The sequence below is a fragment of the Thamnophis elegans genome, chromosome Z (genome assembly GCF_009769535.1).
Source record: "Thamnophis elegans isolate rThaEle1 chromosome Z, rThaEle1.pri, whole genome shotgun sequence".
NCBI classification, from domain to species: Eukaryota; Metazoa; Chordata; class Lepidosauria; order Squamata; family Colubridae; genus Thamnophis; species Thamnophis elegans.
In genome coordinates, this window is record NC_045558.1 from 107,818,310 (window position 1) to 107,839,348 (window position 21,039).

General features: G+C 41.8%; 1 protein-coding gene and 1 pseudogene across 1 annotated transcript; both read left to right on the forward strand.

Annotated features, from left to right (window-relative positions):
- Positions 1-1,300: 1,300 nt before the first annotated feature.
- On the forward strand, positions 1,301-8,042 carry LOC116521267 (annotated as a pseudogene).
- Positions 8,043-12,122: 4,080 nt separating this feature from the next.
- Positions 12,123-17,294, forward strand: LOC116522995 (E3 ubiquitin-protein ligase TRIM39-like). The gene is made up of 4 exons (XM_032238136.1): positions 12,123-12,903; positions 15,008-15,306; positions 16,274-16,327; positions 16,633-17,294. Exons 2-4 carry the CDS (start codon positions 15,030-15,032, stop codon positions 17,157-17,159), a joined length of 858 nt encoding a protein of 285 aa, XP_032094027.1. The 5' UTR covers positions 12,123-12,903; positions 15,008-15,029; the 3' UTR covers positions 17,160-17,294.
- The last annotated feature ends 3,745 nt before the right edge of the window (positions 17,295-21,039 follow it).

The window sequence follows — 21,039 nt, forward strand, 5'->3', positions numbered from 1 at the left end:
GTGCATGTCTTTGGAAATGGCTTTTCCCTGGCAATCGCCAACTATGACCTGCAACACACCATTCTTGTGTGGGCGAAGCCAAATACAGTGCAGATGCAAAATGATTCATGGAATGGGACTTCTACGTTGATGATGGCCCAAAATCCATACTCACCCTGGCAGAGGCCATAGACCTATTAAAAAGGACACACCAGATGCTAGAGGCAGCCAACCTTAAGCTGCATAAATCCAACAGTGAGGAAGTGCTAGAAGCCTTTAATCCTGAAGACCACGCTAAGGGACTGCAAGAACTCGACTGACACAGATACGCCTTTCATCCAATGCAGTCTTGATCTTTGTTGGGACTTGAAGAACGTCTTCACCGTCAGAGCCCCAGTCCAGAAGACCACTTTTTCAAAGAGATGAGTTCTGTCAATGGTGAACAGCCTGTTCAACCCCCTAGGTTTTGCTGCACCTGTAACGATCCAGGGGAGGCTCCTTCTGCGCATGCTCTCCAAAACACCAAAGATTGGGACAAGCCACTTCCACCAGAGCAGAAGGAAGAATGGGAGATGTGGTGAACTCCCTGAGTTGTCTTCAAATTGTTCATGTGCAGTGCACATACATTCCCATCTCACCCATTGCCACACTGAAGAAAGAACTGTATATCTTTCTCAGTTGCATCAATGAAGGCAATATCAGCTATAGGATACATCAGGATCTATGGCAGGGAGATTGACACTCGCGTTGGTTTCATAATTGGAAAGGGGACACTAGCACCAGAACAAGGTCACACTGTGCCACAGTTGGAGCTCTGCAGTGCCATAGAGTTCCTGACTCACACAGATACCCTGATGTCACAGGGATCAGAAAAATATGAGCTGCAAGACCCAGATCATGATGCCGACGTACGACAGGGCAAAAAGGCAACCATCCAGGCCACATGCTTGTCATCAGTGGTCAAGGAGACAGGAAAACTGCTACTGTCCCCTTGAACTAGGTCACTTCAAACGCTTCTCCAGATGGAGATCTCTCATATTGTGGTGGCAGTGATCGAGGTGGCGCAGTGGTTAAATGCAGCACTGCAGGCTACTTCAGCTGACTGCAGTTCTGCAGTTCTGCAGTTCAAATCTCACTGGCTCAGAGTTGACTCAACCTTCCATCCTTCCGAGGTGGGTAAAATGAGGGCCCGGATTGTTGTTGGGGGCAATATGCTGACTCTGTAAACTGCTTAGAGAGGGCTGAAAGCCCTATGAAGCGGTATATAAGTCTAACTGCTATTGCTATTGCTATTGCTGTCGTCTGTTTCCTGCATCACAAGATGGGCTCCCCAGACAGCTATACCCAAGTAGAGAGAGCCATTCTGCAGAGTGTGCAACAAGATGTGTACCTGGTAGAATTTGAGTGCCTAAAGGCTAAGAAGCCTCACCTGAAATTCAGCTTGTTATGTCCATGCAGGCACAAGCAGAGGCTTTTCCTATGCCATGCAAGTGTGGGATGTATTTTAAAGTTATTGGTTAATTGGCTGAGAGCTTCCCTTAAAAAGAGCTGTCGGCTGGAAACTGGAAGTTGGTTTATTGTTTGCTCTTATCTTGAATAAACAGCATTGTTGGAATGTGGCTCCTCATCTGTTCCCCACACAATACATTGCATTGGCGACGAAAGAGGGATTCCTGGGCTCAGAGCCAACACTGAGAACTGCTAATTGAGAGGCCACAGAGATTAAGAGGCACGCGTGAGTGGCTCTTTTGTTTTGGTAAAGATAATGGCTAACCCACCACAGTTTGCACTATTTCATCCTGAAACACAGACGTGGGATTCTTACTTAATCCTTTTTGACTGTATATTAGAAGCTAATGACTATACAAATATCACAGATAATATCACAGACAAGCATATTTTTTTTAGCATTTGTGGAAAAGAAGTATTTGAGATGGCAAGGGCCCTCATTGCACCCCAACCCCTTCTGGCAGTTCCTTGGGATATATTATTTGATAAACTGCAGGAACATTATGCTCCCCCCGACCATCTTGCATTGATAGAACGCATGCTTTTTTACTATAGGGACAGGTGGAGGGTGAGTCTATAAATTGTTACATGGTGGCCCTCTGGAAGGCAGCTATCTACTGTAAATTCAGCAACTTAGACGAAGCCCTTTGAGACAGATTGGTCTGTGGGGTTCGGGATGTTTGGTTACAGAGACGATTACTGGCAAAACTGACATTAACACTACAAACAGCAGTAGAGGAGGCGCAAGCTGCTGAATCATCAAATAGATTGACTGAAGAGATACAGAAGTCAGGCAACCCCCAGACAGCCAGAAGGGGGGCAACTGTCCATTAGGGAGAATTGCAGGGGGACACTGAAGATGAGGAAGATAATCATACTGACATCCATCGGTTGAGGGCAACCAACAAGGATTGCAGAGTGACTGAGGATCAGCAGCTGTCCCCTTCGTGCATAGGTTGTGGCGGAAACCATCTGAGAGCTACGTGTCGCCATAAAAGTATCATTTGCAGATGGTGTGGGAAGAAGGGTCATCTAGTACAAGTTTTCCGTGCCGCATTGCTTGCCACCCCAAGTCATAATGTTGGGGAAAAGTGGGGCCCACCAAGACTGAGAACCCCAGAGGATGAGTGTTTTACTATTAATATAGACACCCATTGTTTAGAGAGGGTGAGCAATCGAACCTTTCAACTTTTAACTTTAATAAGATTTGTATGCCGCCCACTCCCTAGGGACTCTGGGCGGCTCACAACAAAGGCAAAAGCAAAAAACGGGATTCTGGGAAGTAGTAAAATTTACATTACCGTCTGTATTGCAGGATCACCCTACCAGATGGAAGTGGATACTGGGTCAGCAACAATTGTATCCTGGCAGACCCTACAAAGATTGTTGCCACACAGATCCAAGCGGAAGCTTACACGAAGCCGTATCCATTTGAGAGATTATAGGGAAATGACATCCCCATCAAAGGAAATGGAACATTCCATGTAGAATATAAAGATTTCTCCAGGCCACTTAAACTGGTTGTCGTAGAAGGCTCACTGCCTAACCTCCTGAGACTGGATTGGTTTGCAGCCTTGGGGTTAGGCATTACTGGGGTTCACAAAATCCTTGGCGAGACCATCAGAGAATTGTGTAAAAAGTTTGTTGACGTGTTTGATGGGAAGTTGGGAGAATATAGGTGTACCCCAATATCCTTCAGTTTGGACCTTAAAGTGGTACCAATAAGAATGAAACCAAGAAGGGTAACATTTGCATTAAAGCCTTTGTCTGCTACCAAATCTAGTGGACGATCCAGCTCCAGCAACATCGGTATTGCTGATAGAGACTATGCTGCCCAAACTGATTACAACTGCGAAAGTGGCAAACCAGTCAAGAAAAGATTAATGGATCATGCAAGTGTTAAATTGGGTGTGGAGGGAATAGCCGAAAAAGGCAGGAAGTGTAGAGTTTAAGCGATTCCGTGCAAGGCAGTACAAGCTTTCTGTGCAAAAGGGTTGCCTGTTGTGGGAGAACCGGCTAGTGATAACCTCAAGGCTAAGGAAATCACTGCTAGAGACTCTACATGAAGGCCATTCCGGGATCGTAAGGATGGGGAGTGTACTGTTTAAGTTAGTTTAGGAATTAATTACTGTTTCTTTAAGGGTCTGCATCTCAGGTAATAGTTTTGCCTCTGGGAAATGTAGTTTTATGTCACATAGTCACACCTGTGTTTCTTATTGGCCATTGGGAGCTTACTGCATATGTGTAGTTCAAAGCCCAGTCATTATGAATTCTAGCCAATGTAGAACAGCGTGCTTTTCTCCCCATAGGAGCAATTCTACCATTTTTTTCATATTACATAAATGGCACAGATTAAGGTCAATTCGGAAGAATCTCTTCATGACTGTAAGTTACTGATTTGAGAATGCCTGATAATAAATCTGATCTGCTTGAACCTCTGCGTAAAGTTTGTCTGAGAAGAGCGATCGTACACTTGGACCAGAACCCTGACACCTGGTGACCATGTGACACACCTGGTACGTTTTCCTGGCAGTGGAAACAATGAGGGCAGCCACTGCCCTGATCATTACCATTTTGTTCCTTACAGCCCCACGTGAGTCTTAGTTTCATAGACATGTTCATAGACCTCTTGCAGATGCCTTGTCACTTCTCTGCTGTTGCTCTCGTGATATACCTGAAACACGCAGTCAAGGCATTTCTTTCCATTGGTGATAAATGATTTTATTCTTTGCCCTTGCAGACTCCTATTCCCATATGAAACTGAAAGTTGGTAGGATTAGTCAGTTAAAATTGCAGCATCATATGATACCTCACCATCATAAAATCAAGCTTTGTAGGATCAGTGATTTTAAAGAACGTAAGAACATACACTGTGCCCTGCTGGATCAGAACCCAGGCCCACCAGCTATACAAGAAAACCACTAGTCTCCCACTGGACGGCCTTCAGATGTAGCTACACTGCCATTAAGGCTATTTTACTTGAGTTTGGAGAAAAGATATGCATAATCTTGCATTTGACCTCTTGTCTCCAGTGTGTTAATCACTTAATATCTCCTCTCAGAGATTGCCAAAGGACAATCCATAGCAAACTTCATGGTTGGAGAATTGGCAGTGAACAGGCGTGAGTGGACGGGGTCTCTGGGACCCTGCCTCTAAATATGTTTACTTTTGCTCCAACCACTTTGAGAAGAATTGCTTTGATCTAGTGGGCACCCAGTAGGCAATTAAAATACTTGAAAAACATGAAAGAGCATGCAGAATTAAAGTAGAGTTTGCAGTAGGATAGTAATGTACATCAATATAGACCAGTGGTTCCCAAACTTGGCAACTTTAAGACTTGTGGACTTCAACTCCCAGAATTCTCCAGCCAGCAGAGCTGCCAAGTTTGGGAACCACTGATATAGACAATATCCTTTCTATGGAGAGGAATAGTCCTTCCAGAATATCTGTTCCATCTGATTTCATGCATTTTTAAAATACTATGAATATGAGAAACAACTCATTCACAAACCTTTTTTAAAAAAAATAAAAGACTGGAGGGCGTAGCCGTCCCCAGGGCTTTCCCTTACTGCCCGAAGAAAAGACAGAGTGGGAGATTCACTGAGTATTATAACCTCATCAACTTTCTGAAAACAGGTACAGCATGATATGACCATTCTAAAGATGTCCACACACCCAAATGATTACCTTGAGATGCATTTTAAAGTTGAGAAGTTAACAGTCTCATTCAAGTCAACTTCAGCCTTTGGTGATTTTTGTAGGCACCTCAGTGTAATTTTCTTGGAAGCGGTTTAAAATTGGTTTACTATTGTCCTTTGTAGGGTTTGCTTTTATTTCTCCCACCTAATCTACAATGCTGGTGTTGTTCCATAATTCCCTATCCTAAGCGCTTATGATCTCTTGCTCACACATTCACAGCCCTACACGCCAAGTGAATTTAAAGTGACAGCAAATATTATTTTTATTCCACCTTTATTATTTTTATAAATAATTCAAGGTAGAAAACATACCTATACCTTCCTGCTCCGATTTTCTTCACAATAGCAGAGTGAGATGGGTTGGGCTGAGTGACTGATCCAAATCACTGAGCCGGCTTTCGCACCAAAAACAGAACTAGAATTCACTTCTTTCTTTCTTGCACACACTCACATTCTCATTCACTTACCCATGTCCTTAACTGTGATCTGCCAGGCACTAGCTAAAGGGGCAGAAGTTGCCAAGTCTGCTTCCAAAGGTGACTCAAAAGAGATAGTGGGATTCAGGGCCTAAAAGTCCTTGCTTTATTGACTCACCAGATTGGCAGCAATTCTTGTCTTTCACATCTGGTTGCTGTTAATAGGATTTCAGAAACTTCCCATGCTGTCAGGCCCCAAGTTATGTTTTGTTTAGGTGACATGTTTTTCTTTATTTCATTAAGGACTTGGCTTTTTCTTATCTATCTTCCAAATGAATTTTTTAAAACAAGATCCCTGCCTTTTTGTCTGTTTGCTTCTATGCCTGCTTTATCTTTAGGTATGACAGCTAGTGTCACTAACCAGACTTGCTCCTGCTGAGCTCCCAGACCCAGAAAGGGTGAGATGCATGTTTCTACCTGCTAAGATAGCAGAGAGTAAGGCTAAGGAAGGGAAGTCAAAGTGACTCGAAAGGTATTTTAAAAAATCACTAGTGCTGAAAGCCCAGAAACCAGTTGGTTTATAAAGATGACCAGATTTCAGTTTAATATATTTTTCCAGAGATGAAAAGATTAGCACATCAATCTCAGTTAAATTCTGAAAATTTAGAATCCGATTTCCTGACAGAAATCAAGAGGATTTTTCTTTCTCAACATGTCAGATTCTTAGGGTGAAAAGCTACACACTTGTATATAACACTAAAATTGAACTCTTCTCTTGCCCTCCCCACCCAAAACAACAACAACAAAACCCTGGTAAATCAATTTGAAAAAGTGTGAGTGAAATCTTAAAAGGATCTTGGCTAGTTATACTAGATAATATTGCCAAAACAGATCATATGTTTAACTTGATCTTAACTTGACATTATTTCAGTACAGGATTTCTGGGGAATAGGTACCAAACAGAATTAGGAAAGGAAAGGACCAAATATATGTGGCCAAAATTAATTACTTTATTTAACACGTCTGTACATAGAAAAAGCTGGACAAATAATACTCAAAATAGAATATAACTAGCTAATTCTAAAGCTATCAGAAGATCTGCCTTCTCCTCCAGCAATCCACAAAACAAATACTGGGGTTTCTGAGCCGGTAAAAACTTTGATATGTGGGGGGTTGTTTCTTCTGTAGCGGCTATCATCCTCCCAAGGAAGGTGCTGTTCCTATATTCGAGCCTCATGCAAAGCCACTGGAAATCTAAAGTAAACACTTCCAAACTTGCAAAGTATCAACAGAAGCAGAGATGAGTCCCACTCTTCTGACCTCATTTCTCTGTAATCCTGTGCATATTTATTTAGAAGTAGGCCACAGTACATTTAGGGATGCTTACTTCTTGATAAAGAGTAAAAAGAATAATCTATTCATCCATTAATAGATTAATATATTAGTAAATTTAAAATGAATTTTGGTATAACACAGAATAGAATTGTGGAATCTGAGATTGGAAATAAAGGGGAAAATATGAATTAAGTTAAGAATATTAAAAATGTGAAAAACATCAGTCCTGGAATATAATTTAGTGGCTTAATTGAATCCTCCTTTTCTTCTTTTTGCTATCCAGTAGTATGTTATCAGAGGCTGCCTAGAAAATGTTGTTTGCCATGCCGAAACTTCACTCCATATTGGCTCCTTATAGCCTATGGGAAGAAAATGTTCTGTATGGGCATCCTGTAACTGCAATCATGTTTTTCTATGTTGGTTACTCTGTGTTGCAGCTTATGTAGGTAGCTGTTACCTCTCACCAGAATCTCATTGATTCTATTTCTTTTTCACAGCTGTGGCTGCTGCTCCGCAGAGGAGACAACTCTATTGTGTATGGATGTCTTTTAATTCCCCATGCAAGAGCTGCCACTTACTGGTGAGCTTCGAAGCCAGCCCAATCTCCCAGGGTTCGAACCAGAGAATTTGGCCACTCTGTCAGACAATTGTTCTCTGTCAGAACAATTACCAGCTGCCACTGGCCAAGAAGTGTCCCCTCAATCTCCAGCTCTTCAGTTTGGCCGGATCAGCATTGTAGTTCTCCAAGGGCTGCCAGGATGAGGAGGAAGATGGGATAGATGCCTCCTGTGGCGTGCTGCCAGACAAAACAAACTACAGGGGGAACACGCACCCCTCTGCACCGTTTTGGCTGCTAGAGGCACCGCGGGTCGGTCCTTTACTGTTTCCAGATTTAAGCACCTTGCGGGCCGGGTTTGGACCGCGGTTCTTGAATTTGACACACCTGCTTTAGGAAAAGCACAGCGACAGCTTCAAGTTTCCTGGCGGCATGAAGAGAGACTCCATCTGCACATCTGTGAATCGCAGTGTGAACGGTGGCCACATAGCACCGATGCACATCAACAGTTTAAGGAACACCAACAGGTCTTTAAATTACAGCTACTGAATGACATTGAATGACTTGAATCAGCCCAAACTTATCTTGCTTTGTGAGGCAAATTTGCAAACTTGGGTTGTAGCATTTCTCATCTCCAAGGTATCTTGTAGCAAAACTTTGGGCTCTACAAACTTGGAAGCCACTTCATGCAACCCTGTTTACCCTTCACCATTCATGTTTATATCTGTAAATGAATATATTTTTTAAATAAATGGATGCCCCAGCTCAGTTGAGAGTTACCTGATTGCCTGAGTCAGGAAAGACAGCTATTTTGTGGATTTCATTATGGTGCTGCCCTAGAGGATCATAGTAATTCTTTTTAAAAAGCTGCTTGACATATTGAATTTAAAGCTTGTCATGGTTGCCCAATAGAAGAAATTTTTTGATGTCTTTCTTTAAGTTATAAGAATGTATGATGTGAATCTTACAAAGTATTATATTATCACAAAAACCTTCTTTTTCCTAGCATATTCCCACAGGTGCAGGGTCTGCTTATTATCACACACACAAAAAAACTCCCCACCAACAAAAAGTCAACAAAATCAATACATTTGCATGTATCATATTTCCAGACAAATATGGTAATGATTTAAATCTGAATTACATAAAGACAAAAATTGGCTCTTCATTCTTGATCCTCTGAGGGATAATTTTGTACAAGACATTTAGCTGTTTTAGTATGTAAGCTGCTAGGCCACGAATTTAGACATAGCTTGAAGCAAAACTAATTTGCTGGAGCTGAGATAAGCCTAATCTAAATGTGAAATTTCAGGAGAATGCTTTAATAATGAAGAGAAACTTTTGGTTCACAAATTATGTCAATCCTGGAGAAACTGAAAGTATCACTGTGAGACTTGCTGGAAAATAGCAGGCTCCGATGAGCACAGTGAAAAGCAGCCAGACAAACCGCTATCTTCGGACCGGACCCATCTTAGAGGGATGGTGAAGAAGGAGAAGTGTCTCGGACGATCAAGAGCAACCGGCAAGTTCCTTGGCAGGTCGGAGAAAAGGTCTCCGAACTGACAGCAGGGATGACGGCCATATTCAATGACCGTTCTAAAGCTGTGGCACCGGTCCAGCTTTTGTGAGCAGGAGCGGTGTTAGAACGGAGTGTTAGAACTGGGTGAGTGATTGGCTAACTCACAGCTGAAAAGAAACTCTAAATTTGGATTTAAAAAGATTCCCAGAGCTGAATTAGCGGCTTATTGGCAATTTGGGAAATTTTACGGAGGGAAAAGATAAAGCAGATGTTAAAGCATGAAAGCCTCAGAAGATTTGTATTTTTATATTCGGATTTGAGGATATTAAAAACAATAAACATAAAGGACCTGGACTACTTTTCCTTTTTTGTGGATTGTAAGTGGTTTTTGACAGTTGTTGATAATAACTAGCGGGTCGGAGTGTATTGCAGAGAGAGGCATCTGCTGGCAAGAACAGAATATTACAATACTACAATACTTAAGAGATGGGCGAAAGGGAAAGGTCAGCTGGAGAATTTGATCTTACTACTGCAATGCGCTCTACATGGGGCAGCCCTTGAAGAGCATTCGGAGACTTCAGCTCGTCCAGAATGCAGCCGCGCAAGGGATTGTGGGTGCACCTCGGTACACCCACGTTACACCTATCCTCCGCGAGCTGCACTGGTTACCGATTGGTCTCCGGATACGCTTCAAGGTGCTAGTCATCACTTATAAAGCCCTTCATGGTATTGGACCTGGGTACTTGAGAGACCACCTGCTGCCAATTACCTCCCAAAGACCCATTAGATCACACAGATTAGGCCTCCTCCGGGTTCCGTCTACTGGCCAATGTTTTCTGGCTACTACCCGGGGGAGGGCCTTCTCTGTGGCGGCTCCGGACCTTTGGAACGAGCTCCCTGCAGAGATTCGGACCCTCACCTCTCTCCAGGCCTTCCGAAAAGCCGTTAAAACCTGGCTGTGTTGGCAGGCCTGGGGTTGATGAGTTCCCTTCCCCTCTCGAATCGTGTGGCTGTTGGTTGTTTTAAATTCCCTTGTACTTTTTTGTTGTAGTTCTTTGTGTTTCCCTTCCCCTCCCTTGGGTTTGTGCGCCATTCTGAGTCCCTCCGGGAATAGGGCGGCATATAAATAAAATGAACCTTGAACCTTGAACCTTGGTGACAGAAAAGATACTGTGGAGTAGTGAGAACTTTTAAGGAGTGCTTGTTTTCACAACAGTGATTGGTTCGACTGTCTATGGCCACAGAAGAAAATACTAGACCGGATTAAAATTAAAATTGGACTTTGGAATTTGGAAACTAAAAGGAAAAAGAAAATATGGACTTTAAATTTTTAACTGTGTAATATAATCTGAAAACTTCAAAAATTGTTAAATTTTTAAAGTAGTTAAATTGACACTATGGAACTCTGGATGTATGAAGAATTATTTGAGATGCTAAAAAAATTGTATGAAACTGTAAATGGTAAGAAAAAACCAGAAACGCAGATGGAACATGTAGACGAAGGCACAAGGTTGCAAATAGGAGAGCAGAGGGTAAAAGAAGGCTCAAACGAAGAACAAGAGGAGATCATGGAAGAAAAGGGGATTCAAAATAAAAAAACCAGCTAGATGATTTCACTGGGATTTACAGTGGCACCAAAACAACAATAACAACCCACAAATAAGAAAGAATACCCCCCAGAGAATAATAGAGCTGAAATTGGAACAGAAGTATGATGTAAAATGGATTATATATATGGGAAGATGTGAAAGGAATAAACACTGGACAACTTTGTTCATAACAAAAAAAATAAAAAAAGCTTGATAAAATTATGTCAATCCTTTATGTTTTAAGTAAGAGCTTTTCTATATGTGCTCCTCAGATGTTTTGGATTCACATTCTGTTTTATAATTAGAAAGGTACTTGCATACAAGAATCTCTTTCTGGATCAAGGGAGTGATCTCCAGCTCTAAGTAAAATTATTTTAATATAATTTTATTAAGGACTTTGATTACAATAGTAATAAGTAAAATCATTTCTGTGGCTTAACGTACAGGTAGTCCTCAAGTTTCAACCACAATTGCTAAGGTAAACATTTGTTAAATGAGTTTGTCTCATTTTATGACTTTTCTTTTATAGCCACAGTACAGCCATGCAGTGTAATCATTAAGTGGGTTACACCTGATTTTATTACCTTTTAGCATTAGTTGTTAAGTGAATCTAATTTCTCCCTTGATTTTTCTTGTTAGTCATGTGACTCTGGAACACTGCAAAAATCATTAAAAAATGTGCCAGTTTTCAAATACCTAAATTTTAATTGTGTGAATATTACAGTTGTGTGAAAACCAGTCATATATCACTTTTTTCATCATGTCATAACCTTGAATGAGCTTTTAAAAAATGGTCATAAGTTGAAGACATAATTTCCAGTGATTCTGTAAAGTTCTGTCCCTTTGGATGATAAACTAGATAATGTAACATTTTGACTGTCATTTATATTTTCATTTATATAAACATCAAGATATATTTCTGTTAGCTGAATTTAGGTGTGTGTGTGTGTGTGTGTGTGATTGCTCTGATAAGGATATAAAGATTAATTGGAAGTGTAATGGTTGCAAACTAAACTGTAAATTACCCATTCTAATTTTCCAATATGCACAACACACTTAAATGAGTTACTGTATTTTTGCACAATTCATTAAATGCAGAATAACAAATAGGTACAATTCACATAACATACCAAGACAAACAAAATTAAGATGTCTTCAAATGTGGCTACTAGATATCATTATGTACTAAGGACAAGTGACAAAACGTGTCTCATTATGTCAGAATACAAGATAAATGCTAATTGGTTACCTGAATCATGCACCAGGTGTGTAATCCTGAATTTGCATCATGACACTGCTTTATACATGACTCAACTTTCCAATAACCGGACTAACTGGATGCAGATGAAGTGACCTGGTTCCATGTGTTATGGGAAAACACAAATGTTCAAATTAAAATTGTTCGAATTAATATTGCTTTTAAAAATGGCAATTCTTGAGAGTATTAAAGTCTTTCAAACTACTTGTGTGGGGTGAGGCGGTGGGAGGAACATGGACATTTTTAAAAAAATGAAAGAATGATTTTGGGGGGGGGGGGAATGATAGCGAGTGAAAACAGACCACAAGAGGGTAGCAGAGCCCAAGATATGGGCGCCTGGATTGAGCAATGTGATGGAAGTCCTTTCAGCAAAGTAAGAGCTCATAGATTGATTAACTTATCCGGGCGACTCCATTTCAGGAACTTTTAAAGGAAAAGCTTTTTAAAATACATCTGGTCCGGTCTATTTCTTTTTTAACGGGCTCCAGTACTTCAATTACATCTAGTACAAGTTTGGAAACATTTTCCATAACTCGCTTAACCTGAAAGCCAGGGGTAACAATTCTCCGACCTTGCATAATGTCATAAAGCTAGGACATTTCTTTCCTAAGAAAATGGCGAGGTTGTGTCGACGAAATCGTGCTCGATTTAAAGGTTTATTTTGCACAGGGAGTTGGAAAGGATGACTTCCAATAGGTCCCACACACACACACACACACACACAAGCTCCTACTGTATCTTGAGCCTAGAGTCTGGAGAGTTTAACTATTCCTGCCAGCTCATCTGCAAATTTCATAAGTCCCCCTTCTATCCCCTCGTGTAAATATGGATGAAGACATTGAAGAGCACTGCGCCTAAGACAGCCTTTTCGGTTGCGTAAGTCGGACGGACAGACCAACACCCATAACCACAGCTAGCTGTATTTTCACTTTTACTTTCCCTCTCCGCACTGGGGTAGTTAGAAGCAGCGGCGCCCGATCGACAAGTTCCTCCTCGGGTCCCCATTCCTTTGCTCCGAATTCTCCAGGCAAGCGGAGGACAGCGGTAAGCAAGGGAATGAACGGGGAAGCGAGGGAGCTGCCTTTCTTTTCCCTTCCTGGATCCGGTTCCCCCGGGTTTAAAGGTATCTTGACTGTTGCAAACCCGTTGGGCAAGAGCGATGCTCTGCTGCCACTCTCCAATCGTCGGCGTCTTGGCTTGCAGAAAGCGCTGCGCCCTCGTTCACTGGATCACTATGCTTACCTGCGCTTGCACGCGCGCGTACACACACACACACACACACCGCCACACATACACACAAACACCACCCCCCTTCCATCCTAGACAAAGAAGGCAGAGCACGGAAAGCACAGCCAGAGAGGGCGGGGGTGGAGGTGGGGGAGGGGCAAAAGTCTCAGTCGTAGCTTTTCAGGTTCCAAAGTCCTCCTCGGGGTGACATCATGGCCACAGTTAGTCTACAACAGGCCGGAAAAGGAGGGACTGAGGAGGAGGAGGAGGAGGAGAAAGAAGCTGAGAGAGAGAAGCAGGGTTGGGTGGTCTTTCTCTTTTCCTCTGCTACCCTCTTAGAGAGAGATGAAGGCTGATGGACATGGTTCCTTGGGAGTTCTAAGGCCCCAGTTTCTACAGTACCGCTGTATTGATCATTTCTCCCATGCTATTCTGAAGGATTTTATGATGTATTCCCCAATTACTCTAGATGTTTTATTAGTCAATATTAGAAGTTAATTAGTCTAACTTCTTCAATATGAAAAATGGTCTGTTTTGCATTATAAAAAAACGGGCCTCAAAAAATGAAGGTTTGGCGTCCTGTCACAGGAAAAGCTTTTTTTTTTCTTATGGAGTACAGAAAAAAAGAAATAAAAGCTCTTGTCTCATCTTGTTGGAAGGAATGTCCTTCTGGGTTCAGTCCCAAGTGGGGAAAAAGACACTGGAAACATGGAGGCTGCTTAGAAAGATGGTTTAATGATGAACAGGATCACATGGCTTGAACTCCTGGACAGAAAAGGGATCACATGCTTCCAGATGTTGGGTGAAGAAGAAATAAGACAGATGTAGAAAATTCCTGGTTTTATGTCCACTCTGGCCTATGATCTTGATTTTGTATTTTGATTGGTTGTCAGACTCCCATGGGGCCAAGCAGGATCAGCTCTTTAGGCTATGCTTTAATTCCAAGTTTAGTTGCCTTGCTGACTAATGTAATTTTCCAGGTGCCTTGTAGTGAGTTTCTGTGGAAGGCTAATCCTACCTTTGTTATGTAGACTAGCCTAGCTCAGGCTTTTTAATGAGCCGTTGACAAAGGTAGGGGTTATTAAGAGTGAGTATATTTCCTGCCTAAAAAGATTTTTCTCCATTTCTTATCCGGGGAAATATAATATTCTGCCTTTTCAATATTTCCCAGGATATTTCATTTTTCTAGGAGAGGAGTGGGTTTTAATTTCCTACAATCTTTTTCCATTGTGTTAGCAGATGTGTGAATAACAGATATTGTGTTATTCTTCAGCTAAAAGGATCCCAACCTCTTCCATTCATTCGTCTCCACTTCTGAGATATTGCTTGGAAAAATTTATGTAAGATTTTTGGGCAAAGTTTTTCAGAAGTGGTTCGCCATTGCTTCCTTCCTAGAGCTGAGATAAAGTGACCGGCCAAGGTTATTCATAGGTTCCCAGTTTCTAACGTCAATCCTTAATACACCAAACTGGCTCTGAAAAGAGATTTTAGACATTTATAAAATCAGTTATCATCCTTCCCCATAGAAATAAATTAGGAAGCTGATTACACACACACACACACACACACACACACACACACACACACACACACATTGAGAAGCACTGAATTACAAGAGAAAATGGTCTTTCTGACTAAGAAAGAGAAAGAGGTTTTCTGAGATTGTTCAGAGGATAGGTTTCTTCTTGTTTAGCTGTCCTTCCTGGGAAGTAACATCTTAATGACCATCTTCTACCCTGGTTAAAGAGGATGTTTTTGTAGTATTCATTGCAGCTGTATATTCTTTATCATTTGAAAATTACCCTTGTGCATTTTTGAACACTTAAAGTCACCTTAATTAATGGACCACATGAACTTTTATCCTTTAATCTCATTTGTATAGAGTCTTTTTATTGCAGCCTTTACATTTTCTTTCTCCCAGGTACATCTGACTGAGGGGCACAATGTCACACACTCCCCGCTGCAAGCTGGTTGAATATTTTGAAGAATTGTGTGAAGACGAATTTGAGAAATTTAAGTTGCACCTGGAGGACTACCCAGTAGATAAGGGCTACAAGCCCATCCGTCGTTGCAAGACTGAGAAAGCTGCTCACATTGAAATAGCCCGATACATGATTGAGGCATTTGATGATGCCAAGGCCCTGAAGATGACCGTCAGCATTCTGGATAGAATAAACAAAAAGAATCTTGCTACAAGAATCCGAAAGGAGATGCCAGAATGTATGTAAACAAAGCCCAATTGTGTACTGGTAGCTCAAGGGTGATTCTAATTCCCTATAGGGAATCTATAGATAGAATCAGATTTGCTCCTTACTCTAAAGATAAGAAGGCTTTCTGGTGACACTCTTTTTTAGAGTCTTTACCCAGGAGGTTTCAAAGTATAGGAAATAGGTAAATGAATAGGGAGAAAGATGTAAAATTAGGACACATCTTTTCTATTTAGGAATAAAAGAGCTCCATATTTTCAGATGACCCAGATAACAATGAGGGCCTGGGAGAAAAAATAATCCTAGGAAAAACAAGAAACTGCAGGAATGAAACACTGGAGAAAATGAGCACATTTGGGGAGAAATGCAAATAATTGGGGAAAAAAACATTCTGGGAAAGTAATGTTCCCTGTTTTTTCAAGCAATTATCATGATTGGTTTTTTTTTTTAAAAGCCCTGAATTTTACATCCCAGTAAATTGCTGTAGATGTGCTTTAGACTCTTGTCTACTCTTGTCCATGTTCTTAATGGGCCCATTTTTACTGAAAACAGCTGACTGGGGTTTAGCAAACATCAGAAGCTGTCTACATAGCAGCTTTCTTTGCAAAATGGCCAGGTTGGTAAACCTTGAAAGTCCCTGCTGCCTATGTAGTGTGATGAGTTAGTATAGTTCTTCTGTGTGGAAAATTGCTCAGCAGTGCACCCCAACTTGCTGTCCTTCTATTGTGTTGACTGGGAATGATGAGAACTGTGATCCAATATATCCAAAGGGCAACTGGTTGGGAAAACTGGTCACTCCATATTTTAGCTAAATATGGTTCAGTTCTAGCTGAAAAACAACCTGATCTTAATTGAATCAATTTAATGTTTTTGCTCTTGTGAAGATTGTTCACGTGATTATGACCGAAGGAAAAAATGGGACAGCCAATTAGCTAATTCATGATTCTTTTTAAAAATAAGAACTGACTTCTTTCCAACAGATTTTCTTCAGTCTGCAGAATCAGACGAGATGCTTTCGGAACCTCAAAATAAAGGTTAGTTGTCCGCAGATGCATTAAGTATTTTCCAAACACAAGACTTCAATCAAAATGGCCCGTTTTTCACTCATTTCTACCCTTCCCAGCCCCCAGGAGCACTCTGAAAGCCTCCTAAAGGCTATGCACCACCATTTTTGTGAAGGGGGAGGGGTTTAGGAGGCAAAAAAAAAAATGCTGTATTCAGGGTATAAGATGCACCCAGATTTTCAGCCTCTTTTTTGAGGGAAAACGGTGCCTCTTATACTCTGAAAAAATGGTAATACTCTTTTCATTTCAACCTTTTCTTCATCTCTTCTCTTTAGTGGAGGTAATGCTGGATCCCAAGACAGCTTTTCCCACCCTCATCCTTTCAGAAGATCGGAAAAGCGTATACCTGGGTGAACGAGCCCAGGACTTTCCTGACAATCTGGAACGCTTTAATTTTTTCCCTTGCGTCCTAGGAACAGAAGGCATCAATTCTGGGACTTCACAGTGGGTGGTTGAAGTGGGCAGGGCCAAACAATGGGCCATTGGTGCGGTGCGTGAATCCATAAAAAGAAAAGGATATTTACATATAAGTGCTTCTGAAGGGTTTTGGGTATTGCAGCTGATCGATGGAGAATATGAGGTCACCACCGCACCTAAAACCATTCTTCCGGTGTGGAAGACAGTACAACGGATTCTCGTTACCTTAGAATTCAGTTTAGGCAAATTATCCTTCTATGACGTAGACTCTATGGAGATTATCTTTACTTTCAACTATCCATTTTCTGAGAAAATGTTCCCCTTCTTCCTGACTTGGGACAAAAAGAATCCATTAAAAATTAGTACAGATTACACCATCAAATAATCTGAGAAAGAACAAGAAGAAACAATTCTGGGAAATTACCCAACCTGAGGAATTTTCTGTTCAGACCTTGAAGTGATTGCCGTTAGATTCAGGGAATCTTACTTTTGAATAAATACAATAGAATGGTGGTGTTAATTTCTGGTTTTTGTTCCCTTTATTCTCTTCATGAGAACCTTTATGTATGAAAAAAAAAATTAGGGGAATAAAGTTTGAGAAACATTTACCCAATATTCCAGAGGCTTCCACAGACAATAATATATGTTCACACCAGTTTGTTTTTAAAAGACTTTAAAAGTAAGGAATGGGTTCAAATGATCCTGGCCGGCAGATAAGATATGGGTCAACGTGGGGAGGAATAAAATTAGGACTTCTGCGCTGTTTTGGTAGGTCTGGAAAAAAAGAAAAGAAACCCCCTCCTCAAATTTTCAATGAACAACATTTCTTGAGAAGATGAGTTTAGGTAAAATGACGCTGCGTGCCACCTCTGGTATGTGTGCAATAGCTTGGCTATCACTGCTCTAGGCTACTTTCATTTACCAGATCCATATTTAGCTTGTTTACAGGTTGGTCTTCGCACCATCATCATGCCTTGTCCCAGTGGTTTCTCTTTCCTTATACTAGTTAAGCAATTTGTAATAAAGACTACAGAATAATAAGTCACTTATCTAGAATTTAATTTAGGTTGATAGTGCGATTTGGTTGATGGACCCAAATTCAATCATAAAGAGTATTAGTTTACTTTGGCTTAGTCAGATAACATCTCAAACTGCCTTGTCTTATCCCAATCATGTTTTGTGGGTAGAAACAGACACATCTCCCTTTACTGACCTTCTGTTGCAAATTTGATTTTCCTCTGCGTTTTTCTGCTGCAGTGTGAAAGTACATAAACTTTTCCTCTCAGGTTGCCTCAAATGCCCTGATTGGTTTTGCCTTGAGCACTTTATTTTCTGACAAGCTCTGAGCTATATCAGCTATTTCACAGGAGATGGAATGCAGCTTCAACTATGCCAGTACTGATGACTGATTCTAATACCTTTTAAATCCCAATAACTTTTAAATACAAGACAAGGAATAAAATGAAGGCACTAAGTCAAAGATTGCTGATTCAAAATCTGCCAGAACTATTTTTAACTACTACTATTATTATTTAATTAATCCTTAAATTATTTTTAAAAATTCCCTCTGAGTGTCCTACATCTTCCTGTGCTTGTTTACTTATTTGATTGATTCAGACAGTGATTCCCAAAGTGGGCAGTACCGCCCCCTGGGATGACTTAGGGGGGCACTAAGAGGCAAAGGGGGCAGCAAGGGGGTGCTAAGAAGCAAGGGAGGTGGCAGAGGAGTGCTGAAGGTGGCCCCCTTGCGGGGCACAATTCTGCCTGGGGCTCTGTTGGCTGCCAGTCAGCTGAGAACTTCCAGCAGTGGTGAATTATGGGCAGTTTGGAGAACCAGTAAAATCAATGACATGCAGTGAGCTTCATGGCCGGTGAGAGAAGCGCGAAAGCACCGCTGAAGCCCTAGCGCAGCATCCGCCATAGAGCGGGACCAGGACCCGCTCTATGGCGGACAGTGCCAGGACTTTAAAGTCCTGCCACCGGGGCCCTGCCGCCACTTTAAAGCCATGCCCCTGGGCACCAACTGCTCCAGCGAGGCTTCCAGCTTCATCCCGGCGGGCGGACAGGGCGAGGGAGGACTGGAGGCAATGGGCGGGCGGGCAGCGAAGAGAGGCTGCTCGGGCGGCTGAGGCTTGGCCGCCCCTCGTCCCTCAGGCTGGCTCTGCCGGTGCAGCGATGCTGCTTAACTGTTTAAAAAAGCCTCTAAACAAAGTGTCCTCTGCAGGAGGAGGCGAGAGAATCACGTGCATAATGAATTTTTCGCCTTTTAACCCTTGGTTAACTCTGAGCAACGGTTAAAAGGCGAAAAATTCCTTATGCAAAGGAGGCCCATAGTTCTCTCACCTTCCCCTACAGTTAGCACTAAGCAGTCTCAGAGTCACTGTGACTTGGAGTCTGGCAGCAACTACCTTGGCCTTTTTAATTATTTTAAAAATTCTTTTCTTTTCCCCATGAGACTGGTGAGGCCCCGCCTCCCCTGCCTTCCCTGACTGCACGTCCCTGAGTAAAATGCACCACTAACTGGCTCTGCCCTCAGCTCCCGCCCCTCCCACTCCTTTTCTACCTCACCTGCCTAGAGGCACAGGTGCTGCTGTTCCCTGGTCCCTCGCTTATCTCAACCACACAGCCCAACAGATCTCTGCCTGGTGAGTCTTCCTTTGCTTCTATTCTAGCTACCTCCCCTACGCCCCAGCCAAGGTATCTATTCTTTTCCCAAGCTGTTTCCCTCCATCTGGGCTCTCCCTTGCAGAGCTGAGCCTAGCATTCAGTTTAAAATCCAGGGCGGGGGAGGGGGGCAACAGCAGCCAAGAGGAGGGAAAAAATATGGGCCCATATTTCTTTTTTCACAAGGAGAGGAGGAGAGAGGGAGGGAGGGAGGGAGGCAGAGAGGGAGGGAGAGAAAGAGAAGGAGAGAGGAAGGGAGGAAGTCAGAGAGAGGAAGAAAAGGAGGATGGAATTGAGAGGGAAAGAGGAAGTGAGAGAGAGAAGGAGGGAGAAAGCAAGTGAGAGGGAGAAAGATGGAGAAAGTGGAGAGTAAGAAGGAGAGTGGGAAGGAGATAGGGAGAGAAAGGGGGAGGAGGGAGGAAGAGGAAGAGAGGAAAGGAAAGGAGAAAGAGGGAGAGAGAAGGAAGAGATGGAGGAAGAGAGGTGAGAGAGACAACTGAACTTTACTTATGAAAAGGTGTTAATTATGTCAATGGAAGAGATAGGAAACTGCATTAGTGATATATATAGATAGATAGATATATATATCTCCCTTTATTTATCAGCATAAATATAACATATATATATGTCAACGCATTGATTTGTAGCTAGAAGAGAAAGGTGGGATACAAGATGATCTTCAAGTTTTTTGTGACCATTTGGACATGCTGCATAAAGATATGTCTGAGCGATATCAGGATCGTCTTTTGATGGAAATTCCAGATTGGATGATAAATCCATTTTCAGATATTGAGGAAGATGGGATAGTGGAGGAACAACTCACAGAGCTGCAAAATGATATTGAACGGAAGCCAAAGTGGTTAAGAAACTCATTGCATTTTCAACATCGTATTTGGTGGAACATGGCTTCAGTGTGGTAATCCAATTTCTCTCCAAGAAAAGAAATCAACTCCAGATTACTGGACATGGTGATTTAAGACTCCTGCTAAGTGACTTAAAACCAGACATTGGGACATTGGGATCCTTTCACCAAGCCCATCCATCACATTAAGAATTTACTGAACAGTGAAATAGTTACTAAATTATACTGAGTTTACTAAGTTACTAGCCACTAAGGTTTTTAATAAATGACTATCAGACTTTGAAAACCTGGTATCACTGGATCATGTTCAACAATTTTGTTGAATTAACATTAACTAAAAAGGTTTTTAAATTGGATTTTGAATAAATGTGCAATTAATTGTTACAGTTTTGAATTTTACTGTTACTATCTTCCATCCATCATGCAAACCACCCAGTCACATGACCCCCCCAGCCACACCCACCAAGCCACGCCTACAGCACCCGGTTGTAAAAAAAATTAAATTCTACCACTGGGTGGGGGAGCACTGAGGATCAGTTGGTAGCACCAAGGGGGCAGTGGACAGAAAAAGTTTGGGAACCACTGATTCAGAGTAATTCTGTCACTTCACCTGAGAGAAAAAATAACTCCCAATTTTAAAACAATCCAAATTTCAATAAGACGATGAGCTAACTCAAAGCAGTTCTCATTTCTGACCACAACTGAGACTGGAATTTCCAGAATTGCTAAGCAAGGTGAT